The sequence below is a fragment of the Macaca fascicularis genome, chromosome X (assembly GCF_037993035.2).
Source record: "Macaca fascicularis isolate 582-1 chromosome X, T2T-MFA8v1.1".
Lineage (NCBI taxonomy): Eukaryota > Metazoa > Chordata > Mammalia > Primates > Cercopithecidae > Macaca > Macaca fascicularis.
The window spans coordinates 54,939,628-54,955,723 of NC_088395.1; the positions used below are offsets into that span (position 1 = coordinate 54,939,628).

The following is a 16,096-nucleotide window of genomic DNA, read 5'->3' on the forward strand; positions in this document are numbered from 1 at the left end:
GAAAAATAACTAAATAGAATTTCAGAAATAAAAAAATAGTCATTAAAATTGAAAACTCAGTGGATGGGGTAAGGAGCATATTAGATACTACTTAAGAAATACTGACTGGAAGATAAAGCTGAAGAAATTACTCAGGATGCAGCAAAAGATACAAAGAGATAGAAAATAGGAAAGAAAAGTTAGGAGACATGAAGAATAGAGGCAGGAGTAACATACATCCAATTGTATTTCCAGAGGAAGATAATAGAATGTGAGAGATGAATTTTTAAAGATAAAATGTCTGAGAGTTTTCCAGACTTGATGAAGAATCCCAAGCCTCAGATTCGGGAAGTCTCACTAATCCCAAGCAATATATTAATAAATGAAAAGAAATAAACATCTAGACATATTAGAAGGAAACTTTAAAGCAACAATGATACAAAAACCTTAAAAGTAGCCAGAGAGAAAAGAAAACTAGACTGACAGCAGATTTCCTAGCCACAGTAGAAGCCAGAAGACAGTGAGGGTAATACTTTTAAAGTGCTGAGAGAAAACAACTGTCAACCTAGAGTTTTTACCCAGCCAAGCATCACTAGGATTGAGGACCCCCTCCTACCAAGACATTTTTAAACAAAAAGAAGGGTGTGTTTACTCACTAAAAAAGCTTCTAAAGAAGATGGAAGGCCAGGCACAGTGGCTCACGCCTGTAATCCTAGCACTTTGGGAGGCTGAGGTGGGTGGATCACGAGATCAGGAGATCGAGAACATCCTGGCTAACACGGTGATACACCGTCTCTACTAAAAATACAAAAAAATTAGCCGGGTGTGGTGGCAGGCGCCTGTAGTCCCAGCTACTCGGAAGGCAGAGGCAGGAGAATGGTGTGAACCCGGGAGGCGGAGCTTGCAGCGAGCCGAAATCGCGCCACTGCACTCCAGCCTGGGTGAAAGTGCAAGACTCCATCTCAAAAAAAAAAAAATAAAATAAAATAAATATAGTCATGCTGCTATAAAGACACATGCACACGTATGTTCATTGCGGCACTATTCACAATAGCAAAGACTTGGAATCAACCCAAATGTCCATCAGTGACAGACTGGATTAAGAAAATGCGGCACATATACATCATGGAATACTACGCAGCCATAAAAAAGGATGAGTTTGTGTCCTTTGTAGGGACTTGGATGCAGCTGGAAACCATCATTCTCAGCAAACCATCGCAAGAACAGAAAACCAAATACCGCATGTTCTCGCTCATAGGTGGGAATTGAATAATGAGATCACTTGGACACAGGAAGGGGAACATCACACACTGGGTCCTATTGTGGGGATGGGGGAGGGGGGAGGGATAGCATTAGGAGATATACCTAATGTAAATGACGAGTTAATGGATGCAGCACACCAACATGGCACATGTATACATATGTAACAAACCTGCATGTTGTGCACATGTACCCTAGAACTTAAATAAAAAAAGGATATTATTATATCAAAGAGACATCTGCACTCCCATGTTTATTGCACTATCATAATAGCCAAGACATGGAATCAACCTTAGGTGTCCAACAACAGATGACTAGATAAAGCAAAATTTGGTATATACACTCAATGGAATATTACTGAGCCATAAAAGAGAAATGAAATCCTGTCATTCTCAGCACCACGAATGGAACTGGAAGACATTATGTTAAGTGAAATAAGACAGGAACAGGAAGTTAAACACCACATGTTCTCATTCATATATGGAAGCTAAAAAAAAGTTGATCTCATAGAGGTAAAAAGTAGACCAGAGGATACTGGAGGCTGAGATGGGTAAGGGTTGGGGGGAAAAAAGAGATTTGTTAAAGGGTATAAAATTAGAACTAGACAGGAAGAATATAATATGGTGTTCTATAGCACTGTAGGGTGACTATAGTTTATATTATAAGTTTCAAATAGTTAGAAGGAGGACATTGAATGTTCCCAACACAAAGAAATGATAAATGTTTGAGATCATGGATATGCTAATTACCCTGATGTGATTACTATACACTATATGTATCAAAACATCACTATGTACCTCCATAAACATGTAGGATTGTTATGTGTCAATTTTTTAAAGTACATTAAATTAAATTTTTAAATGGGAGGGATATTAAACTAATAAATTAGAAAAATTACCAAAAAAAAAAGAGAGTGCAAGACTCCATCTCAAAAATAAAATAAAATAAATGACTAAATAAATAAAAATAAAAAAGAAAGATGGAAAATGAACTCAGAGGGAAGATTTGAGGTGGAAGGGGCAAGAATGATCAGAGGAATTGGTAAACATGTGGTTAAATCTAAATAAACATTGACTGCATACAATAATAACGACAACAGTAATAATTCACTTGGGGGTTAAGACCAAGTTTGACCTAAAATACAAACAACATGTAAATTAGGAGACACAGTGGCCCGAGTTTTAAAGTTCTTCTGTTGTTTAGGTAGAGGGTGGAGATATTGATTTTAGATTTTGTTAATACTGAATATTAAAATGTTAAGGGTTCGAGTTGGTTGCATAATAGCACTCAGCAAAGAATTATTATGAGTGGTCTTGAAATACATTTTGACCTTACATCCTTATTGAGATATCAACTAAAAATTGAAAGAATCACGATGAAAAATTTTTTAAATGTTAAGGGTAATCTCTAAATGAATGGAAACAAATTATATAACTTAAATTTGGATATAAAAACTTTATCAATCCAAAAGAGGGCAGGAAAAGAGAAAAAACTAAGCAGAGAACTCAAGACAAGATAATAGTAATAAACTAAAAAAGTTAGTAATTACAATAAAAGTGAATATACCAAACTTACCATTCAAAAGACACATATTTTCAGTTTGGATTAAAAACAACGAAACCCAACTGTAAGTTGTTTATAAGAGACACAAAACAAAGATACAGAGGGAAGTTGAAAGTAAATGAATAGCTAAAAGTGAACTAAGTAGTCACCAGAAGTCACTGAATCGTGTACAACTATATTAATGTCAGATAAAATATGTTTTTAGGCAAAAAGGATTATCGGGAAGAAAGAGGTTTGGTCCTATGTAATGATAAAATGTGCAATTCATTGAGAAAATATAATTGCTTTAATATTGTATACCTCTAATAACACAGCCTCTAAATACCTAAAGGAAAATGAGGTAAAATTAAGATGAATTTTATAATGTCATCTCTGAGGGTGAAGAGAAAAAGTGTGAAAGTGTTGTATAACTGAATAGAATATCTATTGTTTTATCTTCCCAGATGTCCTTCTTTTCTAATAACTTTTCCCAGCAATTTATATTAGAAATAAAGTGTGACTAATAAATGCTCTAAAATGTGGAACTGGCTAAGTGGAGGCTTGATCAAATGCAATGAGCATTCATCTCATATGGGGATAGGGAACTGATGGTCTGGTTCATGTAGTGGCAAAGAAGTTGATTAAATTATTAGCCATTGTCTCTTGGGACAATGCCAACTGCCCAGAGAGGCTGGAGCTTTAGGCAACTTGGCAACAAAATATCAGGAAATCAGAGTATGTTGAACTATTTAAAGTGTCTTCATGAAGGGATACCAGAGACAAGGTCCAGGATAAAGTGAGCACTTCTGAAGCAGAAAGAGAATAAGCGAGAAAATTATGTAGCTTTTAAAAGAAAGGGATGGATCTGTTGCCTATAGCCAAGAATCTAAAACAACCAAGGGCCAGATAATCATGTGCCTTGTGGGATGGCAGCTGCTGCAAGATATGCTTACTCTGTTTCTTGAGCTGTCTAGACAACTGTGGAATCCTGGCAGTTGCAATGAAGACACTGGGGAGTAGTCCTAGGCATTAGGCCACCCCCCAAACCTTACCTCTCCTTTGGGATAGCGGTAGCGATATTTATCTTGGTCTCGCAGTGCAAATTCTTCAGGGTAATGTTCCTGGATTTCTTCATAGGTCATCTCCTCACAGACACCCTGAGAAAAAGTATTTGGGGGCAAAAGTATTCACAAGATGAAATTCCACAGAGTCTTTGCCATAATTCTTCGATGATTGTGGAACAGTAGCACATGAGCACCTGGGTCTCTGTGAACACAGCTTTGGGTCTGTGCCTGTTATCTATAAGTGTGTATGTGTGTGTGTGTGTCTGTGTGTGTGTGTTTGTGTGTGTGTATAGGGTGTGCGGCTGTGTGGATGTGACAGTGAGTGTATGTGGATAGATGTGTTCAGGCTGAGTGTATGATGTTTTTCTATGATTGTACAGATAGGTCTGCAGGTGTACATTATACATATAAGTATGTATTTTTATAAAAATATGGGCATAAGAATTTGTGGCTGTGTTTACAAGTCTGTGTGGAGCATGGTTATGTACTTGTGGTATGTTTAAGGACTTATGCCTCGTGTTTGTGTATTTGTCTCAGCATATGTTGTGTGCTTGCGTGTGTGTTTGTGTGTGTGTGTGTGTACAGGGTGTCTAAGCATTGGAGAATGTGTCCATGTGGTCTTTCCATGCAGGTCTCAGTGTGTCTGTGGCATGTGTGTCTGTTAATGTATATGTCCCTCATTATGTCTCTGGTGTATATGTGAGAGTTATCTGTGTGCCTGTGTCTGAAGACCTCTACTTTGGGAACTCTGGCAGATAAACAGGCATCCACAGACATCTCAGACAAGAAAAATTAATAAATTCCTAATGGTTTCAGAGTGGATTTGGGGGAGATACACTCTCCTCACTCAAAAAAGGAATTGAGTCCTCAGAAAATGAGTTCCTAAGGTGCTTATGAGAGATTCCAAGTCTACTGAGAAACTCCCAGAGGTGAGGTGACTACTGCTGGTGGTGGAAAGTTATGTTGGGTTTCTAAGGTTTCCTTTTGGGTATGTGGATTCCAATTAAATCTCCCTGTAGGGGGCCAGCGGCCTCTGGTTGTTGTCTACTGGGCCCATCTACCATGCCCCCATCAGGGGTGAGGAAGTGAACCCCTACCCCAACCCACAAACATCTCTGCAGTGTGAAACTTCTCCAACCCACACTGCCCATGGAAGAAAGTGCACCCTACTGGGTACATGAGGTCCTTCCAGATTGGCTTCAACTTTCTATTCTGAGGAGTACTAGGAGCCTGTGGCCTATAGAAATGGTCATTGACTCATTATTGAGTCAAATTGCTTAACCTCTCCAAATTTTACTTTCCTTGTCTGCAAAATGTGGAGAATTAGAACTACTTCATAGAAGTGTTTTGAATACTGGAAAAATGTAAATAAAATATATTAGTATAGAATATGCAAGGGACATTTTAAAGACTCAATCATTAGAATCAAGTATTAATATTTTATTAATCATGGAAAATAAACCAGAAACTTAAATTCTTGCTTTATCATCATCCTAAATTCTTGCTTCTTCCTCACTCACCCCTCATAGCCAATTTCTGAGATTCCACCTCCTAAATCTCTCTCAAATCGATTCCTTTTTTCTTCCCTCTCCATTTGTACTACTACAACCTTAGCATTTCAACACATCCAATCAACCTCTTTGTGAAGTTCCCTATCCCTGTCTCTCTGCCTGGAATGTCATTCTTGATCCTTTCTATTTGGTTCACTGTTACTCAAACCTGAGGCTTCAGCTAGGTATCACTTCTTCCAGGTAGATCTTGGCTGAGTTAGGTGTCCTGCCCCAATTTCTATGTACCCATAGTCTTGCCTATCAGAGCCTGTATCACACATGCTGTTCTCTATTTCTCTGTTTATTCCTCTGTCTACCCTATTTAGCCTGAAAATTCAGTGAAGACAGGAATGAATTAGATCAATTTCCACCTCCAGCATCACTCCAAAACCTGAAATAAGGAGGGATTCAATAAATGTTTACACCACATGTGGACCAGAAATAAGAAGCCACCAAACTTATGATGAAGAAATTTCATATTTGCTTGCATATATTTTATAGCAAATGTATGTGGTATACAGAACAATGCTGTATAGCCCTTTTCTAGCTATGTGTATTTCTGTACCTCTATATTTATATACACATATGTATGAATGTACACACACATACGTGTCTGTTTCTATAGAGGCATATCTAGCAGGCAAGTAAGTAAGTTAACCTACCCACACACAAGTTATTTACACAAGTGGTGAAGCTTTTATGTTGATGCCTAACAATCATAACCTGTGCGCTGCTGCCCAGTGCCATTGTACCTACAGTGCAGGTGAACAATGGAGAGGAAACAGCTCCTTTCTCAAAGAGCTCATGGAAGAACCTGACCCTGAAGAGAGATTGCTATACCACCAGGGTTGAGTCCTTCATGTCTCCCTCTTCCTCATCCCTTATAGCCAGTGCACCATCAAGCCCTGCTGATTCCACCTTAAATTTTTTTTTTGAGACAGGGCCTTGCTTGTCACTCAGGCTGGAGTGCAGTGGCATGATCACAGCTCACTGCAGCCTCAACCTCCCAGGCTCAAACAATCCTCCTATCTCAGCCGCCTGAGTAGCTGAGGTCACAGGCATGCACCACCACACCCAGCCAATTTTCAAATTGTTTGTAGAGATGGGGTTTTACTATGTTGCTCAGGCTGGTCTCCAACTCCAGGGCTCAAGTGATCCTCCCACCTAGGCCTCCCAAAGTGCTGGGATTACAGGCATGAGCCACTGCACCTGACCTGATTCCACCTTTGAAACATTCCCAAAGTCCTTCACTTCATCTCCAATGCCACTACTCTGGTTCAACATGCCCCCACCTCTTACCAGACTAATGCAATCAACTTCTTACTGGTCTACATGTTCATTCTGGCCTTCTTCCCACCAAGTTTCCACACAGGCCCAGAGTGGGCTTTCTTTAAAAATGTGCATCACAGTCAGACTACTCCTAATTGATGTGGACCCCATCAATGGCATCTCACTGTTGTTAGGGCAGCGTTTGAATCCCTCAACATGAACTATAAAGCCTGGTGGCCTGGCTTCCTTTCAAGCCTCATCTCCCTTTTCTCCAGATCTCACTATTGCTGTCCCAGCCTCTGTGCTATTCTTTCCTTCAGTTCCCTGAACTTGCCATGCTCTCTTCTTATCTCTGGGTCTTCACATGAGCTATTTTCTGTCTCTGAATTAGATTTATTTCCCCACTCCCCAGACCATTTCGCCTCCTTCTTATGTCACCTCTAGCTTCCTCCAAGAAGCTTTCCTTCTAAATCTCCCACCACCAAGTTGAGTCAGGAGCACCCTCACCCTCTGATCCTCCATAATCCCTTCTACTTCTCCTCTCATAGCCCTTTGTCACACTGAGATGTAATGTCCTATTTACTGTCTGTCTTTAGGATGAGGGCAGAGACTTTGTCTATTCTGGCCTTCACTGGATCCCCAAGACATAGAATAAGGTCTGGCACATGGCTAGTTGTCAAAAAAGTTTGTTGAATTAATTAGGCTCCCCATAGGGGCTGGAGCAGAGGCAACCCAGGGGATAATCCCAGACTCAAGTCACCCCCTCCACACAGGAGATTCACCCCACGCATCTCACCGCATCAATCTCATTCAGGGCCTTCCACTGCTCATAGGGGACACCCAGGGCCTCAGCTGTCTGGATGGTCCTCTTCATGTGACTGGTCCACACCTTCAGGGAGCTGATGCCCTGGGACTGAATGAAGTTGGCCAGGGCATAGGCATACTAGTGCGTGGGGATGCAGAGGAGGAGAGAAGGGGAAAAGGAGAGGTGAGAGAGAGCAGGGTGGCCATAAGAACAAGCTCAGATCTGCCACAAATTGAGTGGTGATGAACAAGCAGAGCAAAGAGTTTAAATGTTCCAAATTTATAAAAAGTCATACTCTTTCCCATGTGATGGTAGGCCAAAGGAATAGAAAAGAGCATGAGTGAGTGAGAGAGAGAGAGAGAGAGAGAGAGTGCGTGTGTGCGCGTGCGCTCATTGATGATTGCTCACCAAAGCCCCTACTTGGTTATTCATTCATTCAAACAGGCCCACGTCTAATATTTGTGGAGCCTGGGACAAGAGTACCAATGGAGGCACTCCATGCACAGTCTATCTCTCCATTTCTGGCTCTATCCTGCACTTCTATGTGCCTTTAGTATATGCTTGTGGATAACCAAGTCACACGACTGAGTTCTGTCCACATTTCCACCTCCACTGATCCCCATGCTCCACAAACAGCAACCCCTTGGTCATGTTATATGGCCTGACCTCAGGTGGACAGACTCTGGGATAGGACCATGTAGGCACTGAAAGCAGACTCTAGACAACAAGGGCAAAGAATTCTAGGGTTGGGGGTACCAGAGTATGGACTGGAAGTAGGGGTTGTGGCATTTGGGAGACTTTACTTTTTGACACTGTGAACACTTATCGCTTAAGCGGGGTTCCTGGTACCCAGGTTCTAGGGACATTCACACATGTATTGAGTGTTCATGGCCCTGTGCTGGGTGCTGGGGTGTTCTTGTTCTCGAGACATGGCCAGTCCAGTGAGGGAAACACTGGCAGCACCGAGGGGAACCATAAAGGGCTGTGGGAGCCCAGAGGAGCTAGTGATTTCCTCCTCTGTGTATAGGTGTGTTGTTAACCACTGATGGCATGTGTTAGGAACATCTGCACAGGTGCATAGGTCCAGGCACACATTTCTATATGCAGATATAGGTGTTTCATACATACATTTCATTATGGAAATGAGTCAGGAGTCAGTATGCTCCGGTGGAAGGAGCCCTTGACAGGGAGGTAGGAGCCATAGGTTAAACTCCCTCAGCTCCCTTACATGGTCCCTTGTGCCGTCAGACACATCCCTGCCCCTCCCTGGCCTCATATCCAAAGAGCACCGGCTCACCTGGCCTGCTGTCTGGAGGCCGCACTTCAGATAGTGGATGGGGAGTACCCCGACCACAGCCTGGTACACAGTGGGTGCTGCACAAGTGAGAGCTATCTCGACAGGGAGGTGCTTTGTAAACTGGGCCTGGTGCTCTGTGAGAAGCATGAAGGTGGCATCAGCTGTGTGCATGCACACACACACAGGTTTGTGTGCAGGGAGGCATGCCCTGTGGAGACAGCCACGTGTCCAACTGGGCTCCGAGCTGTGTGGGCAGGGCCAGGCTGGCTCCACCCAAGATGGCCCTGGCTGCAGGGGCTGCCATGGGCCGGGGTCACACCTCCAGCAGCCTCTGACTCTGCTCTGAGGAGTGGGACATGAGGGAGTCACAGGTTAGAGTCTACCTTGAGGGGAGGCTGTCAGTCTGGAGGTAACAGAAAGGGAGACACCAGGGCATGGCCATCCAGGGTAGTGCCTTGCCTGGGGCACCCCCCTATCTCCAGTGGGGGAGCTGAGGGCAGGTCAGTAGGCCCCGCTTTCAGCCCTGGCTCTGTCTCATCCTGGCCACCTGCCCTGGGGCTGCTCTCTGCTTCCTCATCCATAAACTGGTGGTAGGAATGCCCACCTCACAGACCTGTGGTGAAGATGAAATGAGCCACACGTGCAGAAGCAGATGGCACCGTGACTGCATAGGTGTCCAATAAATGACAATCATGACAACAATTGTCCATCCTGCACTTCATTTCCCACCTGTTCCATCCCCAAGTGGTCCTGCCAGCAGGAACAATACCTGTGCTAACAAGCCCAGGTGCAGGACCAAATGCTGTGGAAATGGATCCCTGTATTTAGCCAGCAACCAGAACATGCACGTCACTGTGCTGGGCTGGGGAGAAGACACTCAGGCCAGGAGAGCCACACATGGGCCAGAACTGGGAGAGCTGGAGCCCAGGGCATGGCAACCTGCCTGGGAGGGAGGAGAGGATGGGGAGGGCTTTCTGGAGCAGGTGCTGGGCCTTGGAAGGGAGTGGGGAGGGCAGGAAGGACACTGTCATGGGTGGGGACAGGGGCTGCCAGTGTGACACCTGTGTTGGGGTGAGGTGGGGAGGGCAGAATTGGGGAGAAGAGTGGTTCAAGGATGGGTCTCTCAGGGCAGCTGTCTGTGCCACTGATGGTCACCCACTGACAGAGGAGACAGAAGAGGGTAGACTAGGTGGGGGAGCTGCACCAGCAAAGGCACAACGTTGTGAGAAAGATGATGGAACCAGTCAGGAAGGGCAAAGGGAGTCACTGTCATGGAGCAGCTGGCTTTGGGCAGGCCTTGGGTGCCAAGGCCAAGCTCTTAGACCTGCAGAACAGGTGGCATAGGGAACCATTCGGCGGCTGGGAAGAGACCGAGTGGCTGATGGATGGAAGAGTAGGAGTGATGGAATCTGCTTCTACCCCATCCCTGGGTCATCCCACCTCAGGACCCAGAATGTGGCCACCACTACACCTCCAGCCCACCTAGGACAGCCCAGCCAACCCATCTGGGTGTATGTGGTCCACCCTACCTGCTTGCCACGAACTGAGAGGCCAGAGTCACCTCCGATGCGGCCTCTGAGGTTGAGATCACTCTCACCATGCCGGCATAGGTAGATGGAGCGAGGTGTGACGTGGATATTCATGAGGTAGTAGACTGTGCGGCTCTGGATGTGACCCTGCACTCGGTTCACCATGTAGCGTGTGCCCACGTCGAAGATCTTGATGTAGGACAGGTGGCTGGGCCAGACCCAAGCAGGAGCAAGGGCAGCTCAGGGGCTAATGGTGGTAGGGTTGACCCCAAAAGAAACCCCGAACCACACACCCTTTCAAACCTCTTCCACAACCCAGCTGTCACCTAATGTGATGCCATGCCTTGCCCTGTACCGAGTACCTGTCCTAGAGACTTGGTTATTGGCCACCCAAAGGAGCTCATTATATGCTATTTCCCCCTGTCTCCTTCCTTCAGCCTCAGCTTGAGCCAAACTGCCTTTTCACTCATCCTCTTACAAGCAGCTGGGTTCTCTCTTCTGGGGTTCGCATCCCTAACATAGTCAGAGAGAAGCAGTAATCCTTTGTATCCCTGGCCAACTCTAATGTCTTACTGGCAGCTCCTGACTTGTTCACTCCCCTACCCTTTCTGATCCTGAGTTGAGCTCTTCACCTCTCTCTCTCTCTCTCTTTTTTTTTTTTTAAGCCTCTGCTACATATTGTCCTTTATACTCAACACACAACTACCAGATTGCGTCTGTGTGCATATGTGTGTCTGTGCATGTGTGTGTCTCTCTCCTCACTCAGAAGGGGGGGTTGGCCTGGGTTATTTTCCTATTTGCTATGCAGTCAACAAACATACTCCAAACATAGTCCTGTGTTCTAGGCATTGTGCTTGGCATGGAGACCCAGTGTCTGTGCTTTGGGAGCTCTCTGGCCAGTCAGGAACAAATACTTGGAAACACATGATCAGTGCTCAACATTCATTCCATAAACAGTCATTCCCTCTAAGGTGTGCCAAGTAGTGTGGCATGGGGTTACAGAGGTGGTCCACAACATCATTGGGGAACTTGTGGTCCTTGTCCCAAGTTCCTTACCGTAGCCTCAATTCTGTGCTCTGTCATGAACTAATACCTATACACTGAATGATATTCAAACGGTTCAACCACCTGTTTGTGTAGAAGCTGGAGGGTGGAGTGTAGGCACTGACTAATCAGAAGACTAGAAACATGGAGCAAGACTTCTGAGGCCTACACTGTACCAGGCATTAACTCGTTTAGTTGTTGGCCTGTACAGAGTTCGGAGAAATCCCTAGGAAGAGGAGTGGAAGGCTGGGGCAATGGGGTGACACCAGCAGCCCTGGTTGCATGGTAACAAAACCAAGTGAATAGAAAGAGCTGCACTGCACTAACCCGAGGCAGGTAAGGTTGCCGACAGGTTTGGTTTCAGAAAGCCTCTCCCTAGATTTTCCTAGAGAAGTCCTTTATGCTGCACCACACTCATCATGCCCACCTGTGCCCAATGGCTTCCACAGGGCACTTGTATTTGTTGAATATTTTCTGTGCATCTGGCAGGGAGTGGGAACTTTTAAGCACATGAATCCTCATATTACTACAGAGCAGAGATTATCACCTCTGTTTTAAAGGTGAAGAAACCGAGGCATAGAGAAAGTGATTTTCCCAAGGCCACCTTCTCGGGAAGAACCCCAGAATACTCCCCCCTCCAGTAATTTCTTCTAGAACCCTCAGAGCCTAGGGGTAGAAAGTATCTGATGCAAACCTGTGGCCTGGCTACTGTCTGTTCCTAACACTAGGTCTGTTGAGGCTCTAGGAGCTTCCAAATTCCTCAGCTTAGTCTGATTTTCTGGTTTTGCCTTCTCACACTGGGCCCGGTTGGCCTCACTTTATGGTCCCATGCCCATACCCATATCTTCTCTGTTTCATTCTTGTCTTCACACCTTTGCTATTACACTTGGAATATTTTCTGTATTTCTCTACTCTTGTTAAGATTTAACTAGGCACTTACAAAGTGCTATTCTCTTTGCCTGATTTCCAAAGTTGAGCTGCTATGCATTCATACCTCAAGAACCAGCATATTCACTCTTTAGGAAGCCTTTTTTGAGACCAGGATCATGTGAAGTCATTTAGAGGTGTTCCACACCAAAAATAGTAGAGTAGTTAATGCCTACCTCCATCCAAATTTTTAATTTTATTTTAAAAATTAAAAAAAAGTTTTAAATTTTTATTTAAAATAAAAATTATAAACTATAGAATATGGGGAGATTCTCCCAAGTTCTGGTTTTATATTTTTCCACTTTGACTACCTTGATGCTGTTTTTGAAATATCCAATATTATAAAAGCCTTTAAGCCAGCTGGGTGCAGTGGCTTATGCCTATAATCCCAGCACTTTGGGAGGCCAAGGCAGGCAGATCATTTGAGGTCAGGAGTTAGTGACCAGCTTGGCCAACATGGTGAAACCCTGTCTCTAATAAAAATATAAAAATTAGCTGGGTGCAGTGGCGGGCACCTGTAATCCCAGCTACTCAGGAGGCTGAGACAGGAGAATTGCTTGAACCCAGGAGGCAGAGGTTGCAGTGAGCCAAGATCATGTAACTGCACCCCAGCCTGGGTGACAGAACGGGACTCTGTCTCAAAAATAAAATAAAATAAAATAAAATAAATAAATAAATAAATAAATAAATAAATGTTTTTAAGATAGCTCTTTTTCTCAGTTTGGTAGCCCCTATCTTGCTGGTACCCTATGTGTAGTCTGCTTATTGGGTAATCAAGCTCTTTTAGACCTTCTTCCTCCAAATTGGACAGGGTCCCATGTTTCTACAGCCCACTTGGTTTACTGTCACCAGAGTTGTGACCAACTGTGTACTCATTGTCTTCTCCAACTAACTGGACATTCTGTCAAATCAGGGACAGCCCTTTCCTCTTTTGATTCCATGTTCAGAGCTGGGACCTGATGCATAGACTGTAAATGTCTGTTGATAGAAAAATGATGACATAAAGCTGACCTTCTAGATTTGTCTTCTTCTGGCCCAAACTAATTCATCAAACAGCAACCTAGCAACCGCAGGGTCTGGGCCCAGGGCTGGGGCTTTGTCAATGCCGTTCTTTCACTTACACCCTCCACTCCGGCCTTCAGGCTCCTTTCACCATATGCTGTTAGCCCATGTCATTCCTTTGTGATAATTTTCAAAAGCCGTACTTTCCTCAGGGTCACACAGCCCTACTTCAGCACACATCTTGGTGAGAGAAGCGAGTGTACCCTTGACCAGGGTGCCTGTGCAATGAACAATCTGCACAACTGGGATATGGGTTCGAACAGATATTGTGCTACTGATTCGTTCATTGTGTAGCCCAAAGTAAGCCTTTGATTTGATCTGGGTCTCAGTTTCTCCATCTAAAGAGTGGGGCAATAACAGTGCTGATCTCTCGGTACTTCAATTGGGTAAGGCCACTCTTTAGATTTCTTAGAGTGGTGATGACCATTTGAAGCCTCTTTATACTTCTCACTTGGGGTCTCTTCTCATCACAACACATTTTCAAAGAGAGTAGGGTTCTGGGAACATTCTACATCTAAAACTCACATCTGCTCTCTCCTATCTTTAGTTGGTATTATGACAGAGCATTTCTTGTTTTTTTTTTTTTTTTTTAATGGGTGTTCTCATATGTCAAAGCACTATAGAAGCTACCCGAGGATAGAACCCACCTCTTTTGCCCCTATTTATACCCCCTACATATACCACAGTCCAAAGGGTCCAAATACTTGTTGATTGATGAGACATGGGAATGTTGTGAAAAGAGACATGACTAGGAGACAGAACATGTAATTAGAATCCTAGCTCTACCCCTTGTGATGGGAGCTTGGGAAAGTAATTTCAGTTCTCTAAGACTCAATTTCTTTTTCTTGAAATTTTATGATCATAAGACATATCTCAGCCTCCTTTACAGGAGTCCTAAGGGATTAAATGTAAGAAAGAAGGTAAACATGTTTGGAAACTGAAGTGCCATTCATGTGTGAAGAACACTTTTGTAATAATAATCGCAACACCCACAGGATGGGGGCATTTGTTCTGTTCAGGAGGGGGTCCTGAACTGTTCATATTGCTCAGGAAAACACTATTTTAATCATCTTAGGAACACCTTACACGTCAAGGAATCAGAGCTGAAAGGATCCTTGAAGAAAGATAATCAAGTTCAGTTTCCTGATGTTACAGATAGAGAAGCTGAGGCTCAGAAAGGGAGGATATTCCCTCCAGGTTCTACAGGATATCAAAACTGGGCAAAAGATCTAGACCTTGACTTTGGGGTGCTGGCTCTTACCTGTCCAGTTCCTCATCCAAGGGTTGGTAGTTGACCTCATAGCACTCAATTCTCTTTAGAAAGTCTTCCAGAACCTTTTCACGGTCACAGTCTACATAATCGGGGCTGCCAAGTTTCACTTGCTGGGATCAGGGAGAACAGAGGTATCAAGGGAGACATTGTGAGACAGAGTCTCTGATGGTTTTCTTTGGAAGGTTCTTAGAGACCACTGAGTACAAGATGCCTCATTATAAAGATGAGGAAATTGAGACCTGGAGAACACATCTTGCCTAAGTTTACAAAAATCAGCCAATTGAAAAGAAGCTGGTTGTGTGACTCCTCATTCCTAATCTCAAAGAAAGCCTGTTACATTATACTCAGTCGCAGAGCATACACTGCTTATAAAAGAAGAACATTTATAAGAGGACCAGAAATTGTGATGTGAGAAAAGGCTGAAGAAGTGGAACCAGAGATCTTGTCCAGGGGTCATTACGGCTTACATGTATCAAGTGTTTACCGGGAGATTATGACATGCTGTCTTTGGATTTCTGAAGACTGGCCTCTCCTAATTCACCAATACCCACTGTCTCCTCCCACAGTCCTCATCTGAGGTACTGGCACTATCACCTACCCCATCATCTGCTCCTAAATGGAACCTGGGAGTCATCCTAGATGTCTGTCTTTCTATCATCCCTCACCTCTTAGCAGGTACCAAATCCTCTCCACTCTATCATCTCCTCTAAATATCCATTCATTCTTCCTTGTGCTCACTATAGCTGTGTGCCCAATTACTTTGTCTATATATTTTTTACTTCTAATGTATTCACCATACTGGCAGCCAGAAGGGTATTTCTAATATGAATATCCGGCCAAAGTATTCTCCTGCTTAAAGCCCTTATACATTTTGTCATAACTTTTAGAAAAAAAGTGTGAATTATTTTAGCAGGCAGCTCATGGCTTGTCATGATTGGGCCCCAAATTATTTCTTCAACCTTATCTCCCATGGCTCCCCTATTCCTCCACACATTTGACTTTAACCAATTTAAGCTACTTATAGTTCTCCGGAGATGCCATACTTAGTATATGCTTATATCCTTATTTTCCATTCTTCACGCACCAAATTCCTATGTGTTCTTCAAGGTCATTGGAAACTGAAGTGTCATTCATGTGTGAAGAACACTTTTGTAATAACAATCGCATATATCCTTATTCGTTTTAATTTTACCTCCATTAGGAAGGCTTCCCTGATTTCTGCCCCCATGCAAAGTTAGGCCCTCAACACTGTCTTCCCAAAGCTTCCTCTGTTCCCTCATATCACCTCAGTTCTCAGAGTTCTGTACATATACTTGCCAGTCTTCCTCACTAGAATATATGCTCAAGGGAAGGACTCTCCACTATCCATATGTATGTCTCTAATGCCCAGAACGGCCAAGTCCAGGTATATAGTCAATTTCTGTTGAATTGATAGATAGATAGATGGGAGGATGAAGAGGGAAGGGAGGAAATGAACATGCTGTATGCCCCAAAA

General features: G+C 43.8%; 1 protein-coding gene across 12 annotated transcripts in view; it reads right to left on the reverse strand.

Moving 5' to 3' along the window:
- The window catches only part of PFKFB1 (6-phosphofructo-2-kinase/fructose-2,6-biphosphatase 1), a 54,868-nt gene that overhangs the window by 7,615 nt on the left and 31,157 nt on the right, over positions 1 to 16,096 (reverse strand). For 11 of the 12 annotated variants that reach the window (XR_012430248.1, XR_012430247.1, XR_012430249.1 and 8 more), the window contains 4 exons: positions 14,590 to 14,711; positions 10,296 to 10,503; positions 7,461 to 7,607; positions 3,834 to 3,938 (listed from right to left, as the gene is read on the reverse strand). Coding sequence is in view for 9 of the 12 variants with exons in the window: in XM_005593699.5 (XP_005593756.1) it covers positions 3,834 to 3,938; positions 7,461 to 7,607; positions 10,296 to 10,503; positions 14,590 to 14,711 (582 nt within the window). In the remaining 3 variants the exon portion in view is untranslated. Of the gene's footprint in view, positions 1 to 3,833; positions 3,939 to 7,460; positions 7,608 to 10,295; positions 10,504 to 13,007; positions 13,245 to 14,589; positions 14,712 to 16,096 lie in introns of those variants that run through there. The other variant, XM_074029861.1, reaches the window with a different exon arrangement.